The sequence below is a fragment of the Serinus canaria genome, chromosome 1 (genome assembly GCF_022539315.1).
Source record: "Serinus canaria isolate serCan28SL12 chromosome 1, serCan2020, whole genome shotgun sequence".
Classification (NCBI taxonomy): Eukaryota; Metazoa; Chordata; class Aves; order Passeriformes; family Fringillidae; genus Serinus; species Serinus canaria.
The window spans coordinates 53,934,345-53,958,314 of record NC_066313.1 but is presented as its reverse complement, the minus strand read 5'-3'; the positions used below and the strand labels follow the sequence as shown (position 1 = coordinate 53,958,314).

At 39.1% G+C, this 23,970-nt stretch overlaps 1 protein-coding gene across 2 annotated transcripts in view; it reads left to right on the top strand.

The window, feature by feature from the left end:
- The first annotated feature begins 395 nt into the window (after positions 1 to 395).
- Positions 396 to 23,970, top strand: part of COG3 (component of oligomeric golgi complex 3) — a 30,735-nt gene continuing 7,160 nt past the window's right edge. The window contains exons 1-18 of one of the 2 annotated variants that reach the window (XM_050980033.1): positions 592 to 682; positions 1,131 to 1,240; positions 2,523 to 2,669; positions 3,215 to 3,276; positions 4,906 to 5,071; positions 5,864 to 5,938; positions 6,060 to 6,152; positions 6,427 to 6,552; positions 8,761 to 8,841; positions 9,051 to 9,094; positions 9,308 to 9,434; positions 9,929 to 10,020; positions 12,506 to 12,645; positions 13,896 to 14,056; positions 16,190 to 16,295; positions 18,151 to 18,275; positions 19,838 to 19,927; positions 21,792 to 21,912. In XM_050980033.1, coding sequence (XP_050835990.1) covers positions 2,637 to 2,669; positions 3,215 to 3,276; positions 4,906 to 5,071; positions 5,864 to 5,938; positions 6,060 to 6,152; positions 6,427 to 6,552; positions 8,761 to 8,841; positions 9,051 to 9,094; positions 9,308 to 9,434; positions 9,929 to 10,020; positions 12,506 to 12,645; positions 13,896 to 14,056; positions 16,190 to 16,295; positions 18,151 to 18,275; positions 19,838 to 19,927; positions 21,792 to 21,912 — 1,642 coding nt within the window. In that variant the 5' untranslated portion in view covers positions 592 to 682; positions 1,131 to 1,240; positions 2,523 to 2,636. Of the gene's footprint in view, positions 683 to 1,130; positions 1,241 to 2,522; positions 2,670 to 3,214; positions 3,277 to 4,905; positions 5,072 to 5,863; positions 5,939 to 6,059; positions 6,153 to 6,426; positions 6,553 to 8,760; positions 8,842 to 9,050; positions 9,095 to 9,307; positions 9,435 to 9,928; positions 10,021 to 12,505; positions 12,646 to 13,895; positions 14,057 to 16,189; positions 16,296 to 18,150; positions 18,276 to 19,837; positions 19,928 to 21,791; positions 21,913 to 23,970 lie in introns of both variants that reach the window. The other variant, XM_030234311.2, reaches the window with a different exon arrangement.

The following is a 23,970-nucleotide window of genomic DNA, read 5'->3' as shown; positions in this document are numbered from 1 at the left end:
GGCTTAGGAGGACCTTTACCACTTCTAAAACTGCCTGAAATGCGGGTATGGCCAGGTCAGATTGCTCTCTTCTCCCTGGAAACCAGCACCAGAAGAAGAGGCCAAGGCCTTAAGCTGCAGCAGGGGAGGTTTAGGCTGGACATCAGGGGCAGTTTCTTCTCAGAAAGGCTGGAGTCACCGTCCCTGGAGGTCTTTAAGGGATGACTGGACGTGGCACTCATTGCCCTGGTCTCTCTGACGTGGTGGTGTGTGGCTGGCCTGGACGAGCCGAGGGCTTTTCCAGGCCAGTCCGTGACCCCGTGGATCCTCCCAGGCGCCAGGGGGCGCCATGCCGCCCGCCCGCCCCTCGTGACGCACTTCTCTGCCCCGTGCCCATGACGCGGCTGCCACGCGACGCGGCGCGGCGCGCTCCGAGCCTCCCCCGGAAGCGCCGCCCCGCTCCCGGCGTTCCGCTGCGCTCCGGGCGCCGCTCCCGGCCCGCCCCGGCCCGGCCGCCCGTCCCGTCGCCGGCAGCATGCTGGAGCCGCCGCCCGCGGAGCCGCCGCCCGCGGGCAGGGACGTGCGGGACCGCCTCAGTCTCTGGGACCGCCGCCCGCAGCCCACCGCGCCGCTCAGCGACCGGCAGACCGACTCGGTGCTGGAGCTGAAGGCGGCGGCCGAGAACCTGCCGGTGCCTGCCGAGGTGAGGCGGCGGCGCTGCCCGGCCCGGAGGGGCGGAAGGCGGGAGCGAGGGCGGGAGTGGCCTGTGCCACGTCGCCAGGCCGGCGGCGGTGACGGCCCAGACCGGCTGGGCCTGCGGGGCCGCTGCCGCTCCCGGGCTTCAGGGGGCTCAGCCGCGTCCCCAGCCTCCCCCCCGCCCTCGGGAGGGCTCGCTCTCTGGGAGCCTTCCCGAGGAGCCTCCTGCCGCCCGCCCGCCCTGCCTGGCAGGGGTTTGCGAGGCAGCGGTGGGAGCTTTCCCCTGAGAATCCACGGGCTTTCTCTGCCCGCCCTCGCTGCTTCCCTCGGACCACCGGCATTTGCCCTGCTGAAGTTGTGAACTTTAGTCGTGAAGTTCATTCTTTTGGTCTTAAATTGATCCTTACTAATGCATAGCTGCTGGCGCCAACGTTGTTTCCTGGTACGAATTGCAGGCTCTCGATTGAACTGAGGAAAGCCAGAAATAGGGATAAAAAGCTTAATAATTTGCCAGTACCATAGAGGACGTGGTTTCCCACCGTGTAAAATTCCAAACTCTGAAAAGGTGATTATTTATGAATGCTCCCTTGTTTGAAAGGGAGGTAGAACAGAGTGCTTGCATTCCTAAGTGCACTTTTCAGGAGAGGGTTTGTATTTAAACAGGGTCGTAGTGCAAGATACAGTGCCATAAAATCAAGAAAGCTTGCTCTCGGCAAGTTTCTGAAAGCTCAGAACTGCAAAAGGGAGAGTGTAAAGCAATTCCTTCCTCAAATGCACCTGTTTCATTTAATCCTTCCTGGTTGCTTTTTTTTGTGTGAGCAGAATGCAAAAAGTAAATATTGGCAGGCATCCAAAGTGATTATAGAAGGATGTCCTGATAACAGAGGATGTTTTTAAGGGTCTAAACCAGCTTTGCAACAAGGCAGGTTCTGTATTTGCCAGTGAGAACAGCAGCAAAGCCAAGATATTGAGTTCATCAGAGACCTGGGACAGTGTTGTCTCAGCTGTCCTGAAACAGCAGGCTCTGATGGATTCACCCTTCCTTCTCTATTAGACACCAGAGAAACCGTGGCTGCCCTGCTGGGGTCAGCCCTTTTTTGGGGGCAGGGTGGAGAGGTGAGTTGGACAATGTATGGCAATTGTTTTTTCTCAAATAGTTGAGATATTGATGGCTCTTTTTCTGTTGGACTAATATTACCAGGCAGGGGATTTTTACTATGCGAGTTGTTTTCTAGAGAGATACCAATTTGTACTTAAGCAGTGTTTTCTGGTTTTACCCTGCCGATGTTCTCAGGAAACATACAATTCATCATCATGTAATTGAAGAGGGTATTATATTACTTAAGTATATATAATAGTATTTTTCTTCTTGAATTAATTTCTTCCATATAGGCTAATTAATAGTCTCTGATCATGCCTAAATACAACTTATCTCAAGTTATTTTTTTCCATGTTTTTCTTGCTTAAACAAAATAATTGTGGCTAAAAAATAATTCCTGTTCAGCAGAGCTATTCCTTGTCTTCTGAATAAATTATGGCAGCAGTCTTGAATTTTCCTTGAATGTCTGGCAAAAAAACCCCTGACAGTTCCTGTGTGGTGTTTCTAAATATATGGATGTTGTAGTTGTTGGTGTGTTGGACTCAGTGATCTCAGAGGTTTTTTCTAAACTTAATGTTTCAGTGATTATCATATTGATAGGTAAAATGTCCATTGCATTTATTTCTTCAAAAGTAGATGCCTGTAATTTTCTCACCTTACTGCTTTGTATTGCTTTATAGTTGAGCTGCACATATGAAGGGATTCTCAGTGAGTTATCTGACCAAAGTTTGTGGTGTTTTGTGAGCAGCTGCCCATCGAGGACTTGTGCAGCCTGACATCCCAGTCGCTGCCTATTCTGCTGACAGCTGCGGTGCCAGAATCCACAGAGGATGTCCTTTTGAAGGGGTTTGCAACACTAGGGATGGAGGATGAAAGAATTGAAACAGCACAGCAGGTAAGTGAATGATCTACCAAAATGCAGTGATCTTCAGAGAATTCTGTTAGTTTCTGTGTGTCTTGCCTAGCTTTTGGTGGGTTTGCTAAACCTTTTGGGCTATTTTCAAGATGTATAAGGGGGAACTTGGGGGGAAAACAACACTAAAGTCTTAGCTCTGAAGTGATAGGTACTTTTTGCATTTGGAGTGGAATCTAATGTGAGAATAAGGCACCCTGTCAGTAAAGTGGTGTTGCTCTTGAAGTAGAAGAACGCACACTATCTGATGTGCAAATAAAGCCAGATGAAATCCAGATGTTCTTGTGCAAATAAAGCCAGATGAAATCCAGTCTTTACCATTTTAACTCAGTGAAGGAATAGAGTGGAGTATTTCAGTTGGAAGGGACCCTCAGTGAGGAATTAGTTTCCTAAATTAATAACTGAATTCTGAAACAGCTCTGTTTTCAACAAAAGCTCATCTTCATTTCATAGATCATAGATTTGATTTTTTTTTAATTGATTGCATGTGATAATCTATATTGTTCACACCATAAAATCTCTTCTAGTTCTTCTCCTGGTTTGCTCAGGTGCAAACACAGATGGATCAAGATGAAGGTGCCAAGTATAGGTACGTGCTCTTCCTCAGTTCTTTTCACTATAAGCAGTTCCACCCTTGAAGGACTTCATCTTGTCCATTAATGTTACCACGTGTTCACATTCAGCTGGCAGGGAGTGGGGGAATGTGTTGGAGCAGCTGAGGCTTTCCAAGGCTGTGTGCCTCACTCCCAAAGGCCATTGCCCAAGTGGCAGAGCAGTTAAGGGAATGCAGATTTCCTTCTGAAGTGCCCAGTGTATTTAGACAAATGGAGATTAGTTCTGGCTTACAGACAGGGCTGTAGACAAAAACAGTCTAAGAGCTTTCCTATGATTTTTCAATTGCTGTCATCTTCTGAGGGCAAGACTGTGTAACCAGATGTGGCTGGTGGTCATTTCTGTTCTCACCATTTGGCTCATCAGTGACTGTGGTTGTCATTCTGTATCTGCATTCCCTGCATTCCTTGACACTTTGCTCGCCTCTCGTTTTGAGTCTTGCCATTCTCATCTGGTTTTGTGTAACTGACTTTTCCATCAGGTTCAGAAGAACCCCTTCCCATTGACTTTGACAGTTACTCCTTGGGAATCTGAAGTTCAGCTGAATGGCTTAGCTAGATCTGCTTGTGGCTTTTATAGAAACTAGCTTCAGTTTTGAGACTTCTCAAACTTGCCCTTGGCCACAAGGAGATGTTGCTGTAGTCCCTCTTCTGTTTTTCCTCTGCTTTTCTTTGGGCTCTTTCTTTCTCTTTTGCTCTGACATTTGAGGACGTGATTTTTCCTAAAAGCAGAGGGTGAGGCATATACTGATCCTGTGACCTGATCATTAAGAACCTAAAAGGAGTAGCAGGCTTGCCCTTTGTCAGTTGGCATGTTTGTAATGGTGCACACAGGTGCTTAAGTGTGCCATGGATGCACAGGGCTTTGTAGGATGGCCAGTACGCTGTTGTCTGCAGGAAGCCAAAGGTGCAGAAGGAGAATGAATAATTTCTTTGCCTGTTGCACATGGATACAGGGAATTGCATTACTTGCAGCTTTGTACATGGTAAAGTAGACCTCTGAAGTTTTAGCTGACATCCAAGAGTAATTAATTTTTAATATGCTTTAGATAAGCCGAATGCTTGGCATAACATCTAGTTATTATTTAGAGTTTTTGTCGGCATTGAGCCTTGGACAAATCTGGTGACGTTAGACACCGGATCTATTTCATATAAGCCTCTTTCAATCCTCACAGTAAGTTTTGAATCCTCCAAATAATTTCAGCTACTTCAGGAGAGCAAAAGTAATTTTTAAAGGGAAATAGAAGAGACCCAAATTAACACACCTGCAAGGCAGGTAGAATTTGGCTGCTGCAGAAGTCAGTGTGTTTGTGCTGCCCATTTAGACAGTATTCACATGCTCCAGACCAGCTGTGGTGCAAGCTGCTGCTTTCTAGGTAGGCTTGCTATAAGGAATGTCAGGGAAATGGAATGGCTATTCCAGACCCTTCAGCTCTGTTATTTCTGAGATAATGAAACATCTGCTTATTGTGCACTCTTGTTTGATGCAAGTGATCTCCTATTTCTAAAAGGAGAAAAGTGGTGGCAGTGTCCCTGCAGGCAGCTGGATTTGCAAATACAGAAAGGGAAATTTTACTTCTGTTATCTGTTGATTCTCTTTTTTCTAGACAGATGAAGGATTACTTGTCTGGCTTTCAGGAGCAGTGTGATGCTATCTTGAATGATGTGAATAGTGCCCTTCAGCACCTGGAGTCACTGCAAAAACAGTATCTTTTTGTGTCCACAAAGACAGGAACTCTGCATGAGGCCTGTGAACAGCTTTTGAAAGAGCAGGTAATCTTTGATGGAAGGATTACTGGGAACTGCTAAGACATCTTAAATGACAATTTCTTTTTTGTGGGCTGGGAAAACATGTGAGGTGTGGTAACAATACATCCATTTGCTTTGGACTTAATTTTTTGGTAGTGTTTCACCTAAAACTGGGGTGTCAGGCTCTGCAGTCAAATATTCAGTATGTGTCAATATATGCTTTAATGAAGAAAGTTAGCTGAGGAGAGTTTTTGTAACTGATGCCTGACAAGTGCAAACTGTAGTGGAATTAATAATTCATATTTGCAGAAATATTTTGAGCTGCTTTCTGCAAGATCCTTAAAGTTGGGAGCTTATTTCCCAGATACTTTTTTTTTACTGATGAACTGCTGCAACAGTGATACAATGAATGTTTTTTTTCATAGTCAGACTGGGTAAGAGACAACTTTTTAAAACTCCAGTCCTGAGATACAGGATTTTTACAATTCTCTGTAATACTGATGGCCGCACTGCTGTCGTTATGCAGCATTGCCTGTGAGATAGTGACAAACCTGTAGTATATATTATTTCAAATACACTACTGAAAATAATGTGTCAGTGTCTGGCAGAAGAGCAAGAGAGCACTGCTGTATTCTGCATCTTTTGTTGTACTTAATTAGTTGCAAGTTACTTGGAGCTATTGAACAATGGTGTGTGCTGAAAGCTGAAAGGGAGGCTTAATAATTTTATACACACACACGTGTGTGTATATATGCATATATATTTAAACCACTTGCTAGGTTGATGATTTTCTTTTATTTATTGTTTCTTTAATAGTCCGAACTTGTTGACCTGGCTGAAAACATCCAGCAGAAACTTTCTTACTTTAACGAGCTGGAAAATATCAACACTGTAAGTATTATTTCATTGTTAATAGTCTTAGAAAACGAAAGCTTACCAGTCTGTTGAACTTAGTCACCAACAGTAATGTGCTTAGGTTCCTTACAATGATGCTTTGTCTTGTTTTCCAAAGAAATTGAATTCCCCTACGCTGTCCGTGAACAGTGAAGGATTCATTCCCATGCTGGCTAAGCTTGATGATTGTATTGCATATATTTCATCACATGTAAGTCATTCTGTATTTTTGGTTAAAATGTTACAACTGTGTAATTTTTTTTTCCCCCCCTATAAAAAGTTTTCTGTGCCAAATACAGGAAGAAGTTAAGGATGGTGCTTTATAAATGTAAGAAATTTTTAGTGAATATACTTATTATTCTGCTTAATTTTTTGTAAAATACTGCTTTTAGTTTGTACAAGCTGGCTAGTTACGTATTTTAAGTTTTGATAAATTTTTGACTATTACTATTTCTATTTTAAATGGATGTTTTTCTTTCTTTCAGCCAAATTTTAAAGACTATCCTGTATATTTGACGAAGTTTAAACAATGCCTTTCTAAAGCTATGCACCTTATCAAGACATACACTGTGAATACACTACAGAACCTCACAACCCAGTTAATGAAAAGGGTAAGGTGAACCAGCAAGTGGGAAGTGGAGCTGTACTAAAGAGTCTATTATAACATCAAAGACTTCTCTTTTTATTTTTTTTTTAAGGTGGGATGTGTCAGCAGATTTTTGTGAAAATAGGTCAGTGCAAACACTATGGTGTTTGTGTAGGTTGTCCAATACTCAGCCAAGTATGACAGAGACCTAGTGATCCAAAAGATTTAATAGTAGTAATAATTAAAAAATGATGGAAATTGAAGAAGATGAAGTCAGTGAATTGAAGTAGATGAGCAGTAAGCTAGTGAAAGCCAGGGATGGATGAAGGACTGTGTTAGAGACACCAGATGGCCAGACAGTTGCTTTCCTGAACCAGAGTGTGCAGCGGAGCTCTGAACTGTCTCTTGGTGTGTTGCCAAATGGGGAAGGTACACAAGAGAAAGAGGTACTGTGCTGTTTTATTTTGGAGGTAGATTGCTTTGGAGACAGAGAGAGATTAAAACGAATACTTGAAAAAAGTGTACAGGAGCTGGATGGTAATTGTAAAGCACAACTCCGAGTTCATACCATGATCATTTTAATATTACATTCTGGTAAGTATTCTTGGGTGCTCTTGGTCATGTAAATGTTCATTTATTCTGCAGTGTGTTGTGTAGCTGCAGATAACAACTGTGCCAGTTTCCCATTAGTTTTGCCAGTATTTTTTGCTTCAGTTTAAAGTTTTGACAGTGATGCTAGAGTGTCCCAGGGAAGAGACACCCTGTCCAGGTGTTTACTCCCTCTCACTCCAGGGAGATGTAGGCATAAATGTGAGCAGGGAGGTTTTTTTGGTCTCATTAAAATGTTGATAGTCTCATGCTGCAATATTCTGGCAGAGCAGAAGGGAGAGAGGAATGTCTCTTCCTATGCACTTAGATTCCTTCTCCAAATAATTGTTTTGTACCTTGTGCTCAGTTCTATTACAGGCAGACTTGGTGTCCTGAGGGATAATAAGTGAAACTAAAGATGCTAGAATTGAGAACTGGCACACCAAAAAGAAGGGAATTTTAGGCAGTGTTCATGGAAACTTGTGTAAGAGTAGTGGAGTGAAGATCTTGGTTAAGTGGCATTGAACATTTTTTGTGTTTGGTACAAAACTAGGTTTTATTAAGAAAAAAAGGTATCATAGCTTGTTTTGATGCCAGTGGATTGCTCTAACTGAGCTGAATTTAAACAAAATTGAACATCTCTGATAATGAGCATGTCTACAGAAAGAAGTGCATAACCTAATTTCTGAATTTGAGTTGCTGCTTAGGAGTTTTAAGTCAGGAAGGATGCATCTTTTAAGAGTTGGATGACCTTTTCCTTCCCATATGCATGGGGATTTTTTGGATATTTTTATTCTTTGAAACATTAAATGGCTCCTGCTACAAGTGCAGTACTGGATCAGTGTTTTTTAGTTGTGATCAAGTATTGAGGTTTCCTATTGTAACAGAACAAGACTGTCAGGACTGGAAAGGGGCTGAGATCTGGATGTTCTTTGGTGATGCACACATGTGAGTGGAGGTTTTAATGCACTTTTATGGAGGGATGATGAGGTTGCTTACAGGGATGAAAATAGGAGGTGAGGGTGGTGGAGTTTACCTGTCCACATGATGTTTCTAAAGAAGACCATCTCTTCTCTCTCACTTCAGTAGGAATAAGAGGAGGAAAGCTTGGTGCTTAAACTGAGTCTCTGCTCTGCTTTGTTAGTGCTAGAATTTGTCTTAAGTTCAGGCTGTCTGCCCCACTGGGCTGAGGAGCTGTAGGGGGAGCTGCCTCAAGATTTGATATTCTGGTTGTAGCTTGAATGCAAGCTGAAACTTAGCTTCTCTGCCTTGGGACCGGCAGATAAAAGGGCAATTTGTTCCATTTTAGTACTACATATTAAGGACCAACAATCACTACTTCTCTGGCAGGTCCAGAGAAAATTTTTGTCTCTAATGGAGAATGTCATAATTACTGAAAATTAATTCCTTTTCCTGTAGAGGCTTTTGGGTGAAACGCTTGGTTTGGGTTTTGTTCTTCCATCTGACTTTAAATTCTGAAGCCAGCATGCCTTTGTTGGTAGGAAGTGGCAAAGAGCTGTTTCACTGGAAGCATAAGCATAAACAGCCAATACCCTGTTTTAGAGCCTAATTATCTCAGCCATTATATACTAGAAGCCAAATATAGTATTTTGCTTTTTAACCAATTACTCATCTCTTCTTTCAGGATCCTTCAGCTGTGCCAAATTCTGACAATGCCTTCACGCTGTTTTATGTGAAATTCAGAGCAGCTGCTCCCAAAGTCAGAGTAAGTAGCTGGTAACTAACTTTCAAAAAGGAAGTTATGAAAATGAGGCTTGAATTTATTAGTGTGAATGCAGAGATTGCACATTGTGCAAGTGTGAATGTCCAAAGATTACATATTGTATCCATGGAAAAATACTACGAACTGTTTTCCAATTACTACAAAAAAGTAATTTACTGATAATACTTCTTTCTCTGTTTTTTTTTGAGTAGACTCTTATTGAACAAGTAGAGCAAAGATCTGAAAAAATGCCAGAGTGAGTATGTCTACATAATTTATCTTCAACAGTTTTAAGTTTTGAAAATATTTACTTTTGTTTAAGTACTGTTAAACACATTATTTGTTTAAAAGAAAGTTTTAAAAATTGAAATTTGAAATTACATAGACCTAAAGAGGGTATTAGAATGCATTTTATGTGTGCCAGAAAATGATCTTCAGGATGCAGTTACTGTTTTAATTTCTTGGCTAGGTATCAGCAAGTTCTCAATGAAATCCATCAATGTTACCTCGACCAGCGGGAGCTTTTGCTTGGTCCAAGTATCGCTAGCACAGTTACAGAATTAACCAGCCAGAATAACAGAGATCATTGTGCTCTGGTAGGTAAAGTAGTCATGAGTTGTGAAGGTTTTGTCATGTTTTAATCCTCTCTCCTCCAGGAAAAATGAACTTAACTTAATTAAATCATTTACATGCAGCATTGTTACTGTTGTCTGTGAGTTTGAATCATTAACATTCTACTAATATTTTCAAGACATACATGTTTTGTTTCTGTAAAGACTCCACCCTGTTACAAACCTCACAGAGGGGGAAGGATAAAAAAGAAGCATAAAATGTGGTTACTTCAATTTCAGAAACAAAAAAGGGACAGAAGTTGTACAGTGAGCTTTTATTTGGCTAGTAACATCTTTTCAGCCTGTAGTCTTAGGGTTCATCTCATTGCTTTTGAATTTTACAAACCTTCAGTTTAATTGTAGCTGTAATAATCACAACACAGTATATCATACATAGTAATCATACCTCTAATATCTCTTTTGATACTGATGCAAGGAAAAGAATTAATAATCAAGTATTTGTATTTCTGTGAATACAGGTACGAAGTGGTTGTGCCTTTATGGTCCATGTATGCCAGGATGAACACCAGCTTTACAATGAGTTCTTCACAAAACCAACACCAAAACTGGAGTAGGTGGTAGATGCTGGTTTTGTTTTAATGGATGTTGTATTTAGTGTGTTGTGATGTAGAAGACAATATTTTGTGGCAAACAGAACTGTGTTCAAATGGTTTGGTAAGAACTAGCAAGATAAAAAAACACCTCAATCACTTCTAGTGTCAGAATTTGATGTTCTTGTGTTTTCTTCTTTCTGCAAGCAAAGCTGATAGTTCCCCTTCTCCATAAATAATCTTTGCAAATGCTCTGTAGATAGTCTGAAAGAGGTAAAGATATTCAGGTTCTTTGAAAATAGCTGTAGAAGTCTACAGCTCTCAGCTGTTTTTGTGCAGCCTGTTTTGCACAGCCTGTTGCACTAGTGCTTTTGCTTCAGTCTGAAATTAGGCTGATGAGCTCCAGCTATTTTTCTGGAAGGATTTAATGAGCTGCCCTTACTGTCAAGGAATATTTGCATGTTGCCTGTATTTGGGCTGAACAGAAGGCAGGGTAGTGGATGCCTGACAAGAACAGTGTCCCAGTCTCCTGAGCCTAAATCTAAAAGAGGGACAGGATGATGCTTCACACAGTAATTGCAATGTAAAAGTATTGTTGAGTTTTTTACAACAGACCTGTAATGGTAAAGCATTTGAATAGATTATGCCCCTCCTCCAGTTTTCTGGTATGTTTTAGTACTGATACTTGATTTTGAAATTTGGGTAGGTCATGTTCCCTTTCTGTAAAGTTCCTAACTTAAGTGTGTTCCTATTAGTGTAAGTCTAACTTATTAATGACTAAGCAATACACTGGTTTTGAGTGTTGCAATGTTTTAAATTGAGAGCAGCTGAAGTTATACAAGTGTGTAACCTGAAAAAAAGAGTGCCCAGTACCCTCCCCATCCTTCAAAGCTAAAGGGAAACCAAAACTGCATAAAGCTTCAATAGAGATAAACCATAGTGCCAGAGTAGGCCCAGTGTTTTCTGAAGAATTGTGGTCTTGTGTGGGGCAGGCTCAGAATTGAGGTAACTAAAATAAATTTGCTTCAGAATCAGCTTAGCTATCTCAGTCCAAATCCTGGACTAAACATCCCTGATTGAAATCAAGTATAAAATGTTGTTCAGCCAGAAATGTTGTCACTAGTGCTATTCACACCAAGAATGATAGTAGACTTCTGTTTTTTTTTTAATTTTGATGGAATGGAATGTAATTACCTCCTTTCCTAAGAACTTCCCTTTTTTTTTTTGCCTACATCTAAATAAATATTTTTTAAAAAATGTTTCATATAGTAGCTACTTTATTAGGTTTCTCTTAGTGTAAAACATGACCTCATTTTCTTTTTTGCAGTGCTAAGGTGCTCTGAAGAAATTACAGCCAGGTGTCTATGTAGAGATAAGAGTTTACCAAAATTCTACCCAAGAGTAGAGATCTGAGATTGAGTATTGTACTTAATAATAAGGCTGATGAAACTTTCTCTTTTGTTTCTGCTTTTAAAATGGAGAGTTAATGTTTTATCAGGTTGCTTATAGTGCTATAGGATGCAAAGGAAGAGGCTTTAAAGTGTTTCTTCTGAGTATTCTTTCATGAGCATTTTTGTTCTCTGTCTGAGGAATGGAAGTGTCATTGCCCTATTAACAGACATTTTTTGTGAATTAAAAAAAACCCAAATTGTGCAGCAAACTCAATATCTTTATCACACTGTGATTATTTCTTGTTCTTGATGTTTATATTTCCAACTCTAACCGGGAAATTACTTGAATTTTCAGCTTCTAGCAATAGCATTAGTGCATATTATGTGATTAGTGAGGGGAGCATTGAGAATGGCAAAAATATATAGAGTGAGTGCTTTGGTGTCTTAACCAAGATATGCATCACTTTGAGCATGAAAGAAAAAAATGCATTGAGGTTGGATTTCTTCAATGGTTTTTTCTTCAATGGATACAGTGGTGTGCCACTGCAGTGATATCATAACTACAGTTAGATTGGAAAGTGTGCTCTGAGATGTTGGTAGCTATGACAGAAAACATTACCAAGCTTCTCCTCCTGCATCCCTCCTTGTGTGCTCCTGACACTGTTGAATCCTTGCAATCAGATGAGCCTTTTCTCAAGGGAAAATTTGGCTTATGATTCTGAGCTCAGCAGGAGCATTTTTTTACACAGAAGCCAAATAAACCAGGTTGCAGTGTCTTCCCTTTGTGACAGGTTGAGTTGTTGGTTGGTTTGTATAGATTTTTTTTTTTGTTTATTTGGGTTTTTAAAATTTTATTTTAAATTTAATTAAAAGCTGTAACACCATTTTTAAGCAGTTGATATGTTACATCTTTTAAAAGGAAAACTTTTCCTACTTTGTAGGAAATAGTGGTTTTATGTTTTAAACAGTCTTGTCTGAAGTCTTCTATGACACTTTTTTTCTCTCCCCCCTTTCAAAAATCTTTGCCACAAAATAGTCTATGTTTGTCATAAAATTTTCTTTTGCTTTTTGGGGATCCTGAAAGTATTTTGCTTTGTTTTTTCTTTCTTCTTAGTGAACTCTTGGAGAAGTTGTGTCTTTCATTGTATGATGTCCTGAGGCCAATGATCATCCATGTCATTCACTTAGAGACACTTTCTGAGCTCTGTGGGATTCTCAAAAATGAGATGCTAGAGGATCATGTACAGAACAATGGTAACTCATAGACTGAAGATTATTGTTTTTAAGTGTCTTCTTAACTGATAAAATTGTTTAATTGCATAGTCAGAAATTCTAGATGCTTATTTCTTTCTAGTGGATATTAACCTAATCTCATATTTGACATGTTTATGTAAAATTATTTATGCTTTTTCATTTATAGTGAAGGTCTGCATATTTGGGTCTGTGCATAGCATCATTTTAAGTAATGTACTGATGTTAGTCATGTTTTCTCTAGATTGTACTAATGCTAGCAAGCATCCACCCCATATGTATACATGCTCCAGGGTTGATCTAATTAACTTTGTAAATTAACGAACTACGTTACTTGGCCCTGCTACTGCATCATCCATGTAGAGCTTTCTGCATAATGATCATAAAGGAATGCAAACTGATTTTTTTTTCAATTCTCCTTAATGTCACATTTCCCAGATTAGAAATTGTAACTTTGGCAGAGGAGTAAAGTAGCAGTGTAGATTTTGGAGTTTTTTAAGTATGCAGAGCCTAAAGTCTCATAGGAGTGAGCCGACCTGGTGTCTCATAATATGACCAGTGGAATTATGGAATCTTTTCACAGTCTTTATTGCACCAGGCAGTAAATAGAAATCATCCTTGATACTTGGTACTTGGTGATATACTTGGTATATCACCCAGTGTAGCTCCTTGTCTCTGAAGCTGTGCCAGTAATCATGAAGAATTTTTCACTTTCCTGGAAGTATAATTGGAACACTGTTGGGAATGGGAAAAAACTTGCTGATGTAATCTTTTGGCTTATCATAAGAAGTGTCTTACTATTACTTAAATTTGGGCTGATAAAATAATTCACAAGTTTGATGTGAGCTACATTGGTTTATCTGTTTTTATCAGCTCCCAACAGTCACACCACGGGTATTGGCTGTGATGGATCCAAAGCCACCTTGCTCTGTTGTTCCCATCAAAATTCCACTGAATGTACCCAGGTCTGAAATAATTAGAACCCTTAATTCTAGCAAGGCATCTGAGGTCATCAGTGTGAGGTTGCATTTTCATAGCATAATGAAAATCTGGGGAGCCAAAGCAACCGCAGCATCGGGTTCAGTAACTCCTTGTTTGTCACAAATTTGTCTGCATGCTGCTGTTCCAAAAATACCCTGACTCCATCCGCAGCAAGCCAGGTTTTTATGGTCCTGTATGTGATACTTCAAACTTGTGTTTCTATAAGCTTGTTTTGTCATTAACAAGTTTGTGCCTGTTCTTACCTTTGTCAGCTGAGCAACTGGGTGCATTTGCAGCTGGTGTCAAGCAGATGTTGGAAGATGTGCAGGAGCGCCTTGTCTATAGGACGCACATTTACATTCAGACTGACATCACCGGCTACAAGCCCGCACCGGGCGATCTTGCCTATCCTGACAAGCTGGAAATGATGGAGGTACAACCTCAGCTTTTTCACTGTCCTTGACTTTGTACATGCAGTGTAGGTGCAGTACAGTGCCTTGCAGCTTGGGTTTCCCTGTCCTTAGGTGTATTTAGTGTTACTGGCATTTTTAAATTGACACCTGCTGACTAAATTATGGCCCTGAACTAGATGTCAATGTTTTATGTCAAACTTAGTGACAATGGCAGTAGTTCTCACAGTTAACAGTTTTATCAAAACTTGAAGCTTCTGAATTTTTATTTACATTTACATTACCTATTTAAGTAATAGGTATTACCCAATGTATTTTCTAGTTGAGCTGGAATTGAAGAGATGCTTTAGACAGTCCCAGTTAGCTGCAAGTTTGTTTTAAGAATTACTGGTCAACTAGCTTTTGGTAGGCATGTGTGTACCCTGTGCTCAGGCAGTGTGAGAGGGAAACTTGCTTTAGATAATTTAACATGTTAGCAATGGCTTCCAGAAGCCCTTTTTAAATTCTTATCAGTATTAGCCATTTTTTTTAGTTATTCCAAGCCCTTTGACTCAATGTTCCTTTTGGAATGTATCCTACTTACTTTGAAAGGTTAATGCTATATTGATGAAAGTTTCAGAATGAAACAACTCACAGAAATAAATGAATGCCCAATGAGAAACCTTTAATGAGTTTTTGACTAGAACAAGCTACAACTGCATGAAGACTACATGGAAGCAGTAAAGCATAGTAAAGGTCCCCCTCCAAATAACTCTTGCCATTCATTTTGTAATGGGAGGCCCAAGCTGTCAAAGGACTGAGGTGACTGAGGTGGCCTTTCCAACATGGACTGGCAAGATCCAAATTTTATTGCTACATTATTCTGCTTTCCACCTAGCTGCCAGAATAGCTGGTGGTGTTTAGAAAATTGTAGGACTTAGTTCCAGCTGACCAGTTGGTAGAGAAGCTGCTGTTTGATTTCAGAATCAGAACATTACTTATAAAAAGTAGAGAAGCTACTTATCTGTCTGTCTGTCTGTCTTATCTCTCTCTTCACCCTCCCTCCCTCCCTAAAGTATATGTATTTTCCTGTGGGCTGAAAGACATTAATATTGTGTGACTGTACCTTACTGGGCTCAAGTCTTGCCTGCAAATGGAAGAAACACTGTGAGAAAGTTACCAGTAGTGAGCTCATGTTGCTATGATATTGTCTTTATACACATACATCTAAAGCTTTTATTGTACTACAGTTTGTACTTTGACAATTTTGTGGGATAGCCGTGGGGTTTTAAACCCTGAAGCTAGTGAGTCTGTTGAGTACCTGCTCTTTGTACTGCAAGTTTAAGGACTAATAAGCATCTTCAGGCAATTGATTCTCTTCTTTGGTCTGTATGAGGCCTTATTTTCTAACAAAGGTCCTGTGGCCCTTCAGTTAAGGAAGAGAAAGTTCATTCCAAATTGAGAAATTATGCTGCTCTTCCTATGTCCTCATAAGACTTCAGTTTTTGCCTGGTTTGAGATTCATTTTGCTACTTGATTGCTTTTAAACCTCAAAACCTTGCTATTTAGAGAGACCTTCTGTCTTAGTAAATGAATTATTAAAATGTTAAAAGCAGGGGGCAGAAATGTTTCTTGTGCTCTTCTGCTCAAATATTAATGCAGTTCTTTGCCCATTCTTGCTGCCTCTTGTTGCTTTGAAGCCGACCAAGTAGTGGAAAAGGTTGAAGTGTGGAAATGTTGAGTAATGTTAGGGGAAGGCTTTTGGTTGAACTCCCACAGGGAATAAACTAGAGAGTACTTTTGGGCCATATGCGCATATCATTTATAGAAATAAAGCCATAAAAAGTGGTCTGTTTAAAATCCAAGTAAGTGTTGAACTGGGTTTCCCTATTTTGAACTTTTCTTTCGAGGTGACTTTATAGGTCATTATTGAGAGATCAGTAAAACAGGCAAAATGGAAAGAGCAGTGCTTTACACAGATACGTATTTGAGAATCTTTATCGTATGCAATATTTCTGCCACTGTTTTGGAAACATGTGCCTATTTCTTCTAAATGTCTTTGAAACACTGGAAGCTGAGTGTAGCTGATTTCTTTTGCAATTTAGCATGATTTTACCTGTTGTAACCAAAGCAGTGTTATGTGATATTAAAATATTATTGTGTATCTTTCTTTGCAGCAAATTGCACAGAGTTTGAAAGAGGAACAGAAGAAGCTGCCATCTGAAGCTTCATTTTCAGATGTCCGGCTAGAAGATCCCGAGTCCTGCAGCTTAGTTAAATCTGGTATGAAATACATCTCATATTGTCAAATTAATGCATAAATCTCATGGAATGTGAGCATTCACGTGAACCATCTGTGAGAAAGTTGCATGGGTTATTTTCTTAGACAAATTCATAAGCAATTTTTAGAGGTGAGCTTTGTCTCAAAAGTTTTCGTTTTGTATTTTAGATGAGAAACAGCCTGATCTTGTTCTTTTGGTGTTATTTCTTTGTGCTTCGAGTACAGTCTGTTATATGAAGCAACTATTTTTGCAACCAACAGCTTCTATTGTACTTTGTATATACCTGAGCTTTTGTATTCTCCACTGAAAAGTGTCCCTGCCATCAAGATATGTACTTGAGGATACCTTTGTTTCTTAGCTGTGCTAAGATGGGAAAGGTGATTTGGTGTGTCAGGCATGTCTCTTAAATTATACGTATTTAAAATAATTCTGAATTTACTCCTTGACATTTTAAACATGTGACCCATGTGTCTGTACAGGAAATTGGAATAAAATTTCATAAAATGTGGCTGTTTTGATGCCAATCATTTGAGTGTTAGAAATATTTAAATCACTGTTGAAGATCCATGGAGAATTTCTCCTTTTATTTTATTATTGTTCAGACTGGTACAATGTTGTAATTTACACAGCAGCATCTTTCTCAGCTCTTTATCACTCATTTCTTGTATTCCTTTTGATTACATGGTAGTTTCTTGCTTTTGGCTTGGAAAGTCTGCAGAGGTGTTTCTAGCTGGACTCCACAAATCCCATTGAGAATGGAGTTCATCGTACTTCACCCCTGGTGTATGGAATTTGCGAGTTCTTTAAATCTCACCTATACTCAGAAGATGGAAGGAACCTATATAGTATAATTTGAAGATATGTGTCTGAGATAATTTGGATTATTTGTCCTTCAGAGGTGCCTCTCTCCCATTTCAGGACCTGTAGGAGTAGCTGAAGTGACTAATAAATAGCCTAGGAACCTCAAACTGATATCATAAGACTTCACAGGCTTTCTAATTACTGTGACAATAAATTTATAGTTGCAAGAGGTAGAAAGATTTTACTGGGTTATTTCAGATGATTTCTTCACTGATCGCAAAATCACAAGTGCATTTTCCATCAGCAGGTGAAACTACAAAAATTTTACTTTTTTAAAATGGTTGGTATTTGAAATCAGAGTTCTGATGCTATTGACTCAGCTGTTTCCCAGCTTGATTTAAGGACAAAATGAAAACAGACTTCTGTCTGTCAGGTGTTGTGAAAATCCATTTTGAGCATACTGTGGTATTATGAAGGTCACCTGGGAGGAGCACTTTTTTATGTTTACACCAACCTTGACAAAATTGGTTTTGCAGTTATTTTTACAGTTTATAAATTATGTTTAAACCCTATATTTTTTGCAATTGTTCAATCCATGTTGTATTATTCCCAGCAGAAAGGAAAGAGTGAATAAATAGAATGGTTTTTTTCCTAATCATTTTCTGTAATTCCATGATCTCTAACCATTTCTTTTTCCTCTTTTCTCCTGTGCTATTTTTTTTTCAGTAACTGATCATTTCAGCTGTTTAGCTGAGTGGGAAGTATGTGTCATTGGAGACATGCCTGTAACACTAACTCATTTAAAAAGGTCAAGCTGGGCTGCTCCTGAAAGCAAATTCATGTCTTTCACAGGCTTGTACTCGATTCACATCAGAAATCTAGTACTGACCTGCTCAGAAGGAAAAAAAAATTAACCTGTTTGGGTAAAATAAAATGTCATACTTCTGTGTTGAGAGTATAAAATGGAATTTTTTATTACAGTCAATATTACACTCTCCTTTGATTGGAAGGACAGATGGGCAAGCTTTTCATGTATGTATTTTGCTTTTAAACAGGTTCAGCTGAATCCCTTAATCCCAGACATCAGAGCACAATTTCACCTGCAGATCTGCATGGAATGTGGTATCCTACTGTCAGAAGGACTCTAGTGTGTCTCTCTAAACTGTACAGATGTATAGATGTATGCAAAAATTTCTTTATCTAATTTTTAAGATGAAGTTATAAAGTGTGTAGAGCATTTATGTGTAAATATGGTCTTTCTGGTGCTATCTTTATGTAAAACAAACTGAGAAATTTAAGTCATCATTTCCAAGACAATTTTATATTTGTAGAATTAGAAAAATGGCACTGATTTGTACATCTATTGCTTTTGCTGTTACAGAAATAATTCAGTGTCTGATGTTCAAGATACTGGTCTCACCAAAGCTGAGGAGTGAATAGGACCAGAAAAAATTGAAAGTTCTGGGTCAATTACAGGGAACAGTTTTATTGCTGAAAGTACTGGGTGAATGTGTTTGTGTGATGTGTCTGGTCTTAAAAATGGTGACTGTGCTTCTTCTACATTTTGAAAATGTTCTGAATTTTTTTTGTGGCACATCTCTTCATGTTCCAAAACGTAGAAGCACATTTCCGAAGTTTAAGACAGTGAAAATCTTCATGTCTATCAGAAACAAAAGCAATATTTACTTAACACATATTTTAAGACTTTCCCATTAGAATCTGTTTTGTGTCTCTCACTTAACAGCATATAAGGCTGCTAAGTCTCCAAGGAAACTAATGCAAGTGTTTTTGCTTTCTGCATGTGTTGTATCTTTATTAGACAGATTTAATGGATTCCAAAATATCTTTGATGTGTGTTACACAAAACTCCTGCCAAGATGCTATTACTAAAAAAGAAGCCAGAAAATACTAATGCTTTATTGCTTGAAATATCAATCCCACTAAAATAGATGATTATTTGCCCTTGTTTTCAGCTATTCCTGTGTAAATGAGGTGATTTCTGCGTTGTTTGTAAGGCTTGTTTACAGTGTATCTGCACAGAGGTTAATTTAGTTTTCCCCTGAGACACTGTAGGAGAACTGGCTCCCTTTGCCTGCACCCTGTAGATAGGGAACGCATGAATGAAGTGGTGCTGGCAGGTCTGCGGCAGTCAGGGCTCTGTTGCAGTGCTGGTGGGAGCGAGCTGTGTTCCTATGGATGGCTCAGCTGTAGGATCATATTGCTGTCACTTAAGGACTTGCTCCGTGTCCCCTGGGCCATGGCAGCTGTCATGTTTGTTTACTAAGCTGTCACAAATGTGAGGTAATTTGAGTCTGCCTGAGGTTAAGCTCACTGGAATGATCTCGTGTCTGTTGCAGGTGTAGCTTGCACGCACAGGTAGTTGCCCTGACACGCAAAGAGTGCCTGGTCAGGTTACCCAGCACACACCATTCATGCTGTTGGCTCTGAATGTGTGAGGTGTCACTGACCATGTCGCTACCCAGGTGCCAATTCAGACTTGCAGGGTGAGCAGGGCAGGCTTGTGTTGGTACCTGCTTCCAGCCTGAGTGGTTGTAGCAAGCTTTTGTATGTGAATGCTCCATCCTGTGTCCCTGCACTTAGCCAACATGTTTGTAGCTAGTTGATCTGGAGTTTAATAAGCTGGTAAACACATCGTTCACGAAGTGCAACTCTTAAAATTCTGCCTGAGCTTTGCTAACACCTCTCTTGTTGGTCTTTTTTTCCTTTTCCTGTTCCCTGCAGAGGGCAGTGTTTCAGGGATTATCACAAGAGGCCTTATCTGCGTGCATCCAGTCGCTGCTGGGAGCTGCTGATTCCATCAGCAAAAACAAGGTCAGAATCTGTGCTTTGGGTATGATTTCCACAGCCCCCAGCCCCTTGTATATCTAAAGTCACGAAGCAGTGGTTCAGAATTCAGTTAAAATCTTAGTCAAAGCATGTTGCTCTGCCCCCAGAGACTTGATGGATTTGTCAGTTCTTAGTTATAGTTAATGTACTACAGGGCAAAGATGATGATTCACATGGTAGCCTGTCTGAAAAGGTGGAACACAGATCATAGTAATCATGTTACAGGCTGCTCTAACTCATGGGAATTCCGTGACGTGATGCCTAAAGGGAAATTTTTGCTAGGGGACTTTGTATTTATTTTCACTGCCTGTTACTCTTTTCTCTTTTTCTCTGCCTCCATTGTTCGAATTTTAAAAAATCTTTCTAACTTATGTTCAGTGGGAAGAAGTTTTAAGTATTCTCTGCTCAGAACTATATTATCAAAAGGTTTGATCTGGTGTGTTGCTCAGAATTCAAGGCAGATTCATCAAGTCATTTACACTTTAACTGTGTTTAAGTAGTTGGAGTAAACTTTTTTTTTTCCTGTCACAGTTCCTTTAAATCTTGTAGTAATTTGCTGACTCCTAACAGCCAGGAAGTGAATTAAAAAAGAAAAGTCTTAGAAGGCTAAAATTGTTGGATTTTTATAAGCAGTAAATATTTAGTAATGAAAAAGGTTTTAGTTCTGATTGGAAGTTATTTGTTTTAAAGTGTCTCTTTTGAGTGTCCTTTAAAAAAATCTGTTAAACATAGCATCTTTAAAAAGAAATGCAAGCTACATTTCCCTTTAGCTTGAGCAGATAACTATTTCCTGTGTAACTGATTCAGAATTCTACAGTTAAATACCAATTCCAGCACTATGTACCTGGCCAGCATTGATTTAAAAGTATTGCAGAGAATGAAACTTGTTCTGCAATGAACCCTAAATAGGTTGGCCCAGAACTAGGATCTCTACCACTTTGTTCTTGATGCATGTTATTTTAATGTTATCTGGTAAAATGATGCATATAAGAATTAAAAAAAACCCGAAATCAACCCCAAACAACTCAGGAAGCCCTTTCCACCACTCATTTTTAGTGAAATTTCTATTTGTTGAAACTGCAGATTTAAATATGATTTCTTCTTTTCTGTTTTATTTAACATTATATCAAGGAAAGTCCTCCTCCAGCTTGCAAAAGCAAATTTGAGTTCTAGAGTCCTCCTCCTTTTACCTCAATGGGCCATGAACTTTAAAGATTAAAACCAGCACGCGGTATAAAGCATGTAGTTAAAATAACAAGCAGTGCAAAACGCATCATTCAGGTGGAGTGAACTTGGCCTTCTTTTACTCTTTGTATCTTTGCTGTACTGTTTAGAAATTAACTAAGCTTAGTGTTTAATGACGTGAGAAAAATGTGTTGTAAGACCTTTGCAGGGCAGCACAGTTAATCAAGCTTATCACAGGAACATTGACTTTTTTTAGTCATTGTAATGATGAAAACAAATGTAGAACCTCATGTTTTTCAACTATAAATTATATGAATTACATGAAATAATTCCTCTCTCTGAAGAAGAATAAATTTGTATCTTTCAAATAGTAGATACCTTTACTTAATGAGGACATTTAGTAATATGGCTGTGTAATCCAATTCTTCTAAGAAATGGGAATAAAGTATCCCATTAAAGTAGAAGTAATGCTTCTGTAGTGCAGTGTATTAGGAATAGTACAGAAGTGGGATTTGTTGATCCCAGAGTGTAGTTAATCACACTACAGACTAATGGAAAAAGCTTGTTAAATAATAAAAGAGGAAACATTGAAACTTTGCTCCTCATTTAATTGTTTGGGGGTTTTTTTTAACATGTAATGCATGTTCTTTCTCTTGTGCTGTAGACCCAGGTCGATGGACAGCTTTTCTTAATAAAACACCTTCTGATTCTTCGTGAACAAATTGCTCCTTTCCACACTGATTTCACCATTAAGGAAATTTCCCTGGACCTTAAGAAAACTAGAGGTACTAAACAGCTGCTGGCTACAGAATGGGATGGGATTGTCCTCCCTTTGTGCCAGCAAAAGTTTTGGGTTTATTTTATGTTCACTTGCAATGACCTGTATGCTTTTTCTCATCTCTTGCTTTGTTCCTAGCTTTTCTGAAAAAAACCAAAACCATTCTCCTACTCAGGGCAATTCAAAATGTATCTAATAAATTCTTTATTTTTGTATGAAATGTGTTTGCCTGCTTTCACTGCTGACCTAACTCATTTATCCAGTCTTTTTTAAGAACAGCTAAATAATCTACATTTCTATTGCACAGAACTGTCTTTCCTCTTTTCCTGCCTGTTAAAGGAATATCTTTCCTTACTGCTGCTTAGCAGGGGAATTTAACAATACATAGTCAACTTAGCTAGAGCAAATGAAGATTTCCAGGACCTTTCTGTGAGGTTTTTGTTTGAAGAAGTATTTCTTATTTTACAAGTTCAATGAACAGTATCGGTATTATGTGAGCATGTCTCTCATAGGAAAATAGAAGTAGTGGCCATGGTCATGGTATTTGAAATTGTACTATTATTCCCTTATAAGATTCAGGAAAAAAGCTCTTAACACAAAATTGAACTGTCATGCACTTTCCAAGTTGTGAGGATAATGGGAAAAATTATTGGAAGCATGTCAAGTTTCTCTCCTTCCTTTCCAGAAGAGAAAGCTGAAGAAATAACTTCTCTTTCTTGCTAAAATGCTGCAGTCTTATCTCTAAAGCATGCATTTCTTACACTAACCATTTCCTTGTTGCATTTGAACATCAATGAAACCTCCTACCTGTTGAGTGGTTTCTAGTTGACTGGAGGTTAAAGGGCAAATACATCCTTTTGGTGTCTTGTCCTGGCTGACACACAAGTTTGTTCTCCATATTCATTTAATGGAATAAATTTTTGTGCCAGCCAGTGCTTTGCAGGTGGTAGTGGTAAGTAATGGAAAACACTTTCTTTATATTGGGTGGTGGTGGCAGTGGTGTTGAAAAGATATATGTTGTGCTTTATTCTTACTGTGGTGTAGCATAGGCCAGTAGGGCTCTTATATTTGGGATGAGTTATTGAGGAAAAATAATATGGCTAATAGTTTTACTGTGTTCTAGCCAAACTTCCTGCACACAGGTTTAAGATTTGGTTTGGTATTTACAGATGAAGCAGTACTGCTTACTGTAAAAGTCATGCTTTTGCCCAATTTCTTTGAAGTAGTATAATGTTAAGGTTCATGTAACTGAAATATTAGGTGGGAAAAAGGACTAGCTCCTACTCTTCTAATCAAGAATTTGGGAAATCTTTGGAATATCTCAACTTGCTAGTAAAAAATTCAAAGAACAAAAATAATCTGACTCCATGTTCACCTTTCACTGCATAAGAGTGCAGATTCTTATTTCAGTGCAAAATTTACAAACGTATATATTTGACATTCTCTCTTTATTTAATGTCTCAGAAAACACTTCTTTTATGTCTTTTTTCCCTCCTCCTGTTTTATACAGAGTGCAGAATTCCTTTTGAAGTGAAAAAAAAGGCAGATAGATGTGTAGGATGATAAATGGCTGACAGTAGGGTAAAAGCTATACTGTAACTAATAATTTTCTTTTTCCCAATTTGACTATATTTCAGTGTGACAGCATCCTGTTGAGACTATAGGTGTAATTTCAGTATCTTGTGTTATTTACAGACATTATTGCTTTTCCTTCTTGAGGCTTGTGTAGAGAACATAAACATGAGTGTTTATCAACCTTGATGTTTTGTTGTTTTGTCCTAACTAAAACAGCTAAGCACAGAAGAAAAAAGTGCCAATTAAAAGTTATTTCATGCAACTGTAGTTGGTTTTCCCAGGCAATGTGTGCAAAATTTTTGTTTGTAAATGCCTAAACAGCTTATGTAAGTCTTCCACTTGTAGATTACAGTAAGAAGAAAAGGAGAGCTCACAGAATTTTCATGGTTATAGTACTGCAGTTAATATCAGCAACTTGTTAGTTTCTTGTAATGTATTTATCTGTTTAGACTGTGCATCTGTTAGGTACAGGTGTCCCATAGGTGCCACT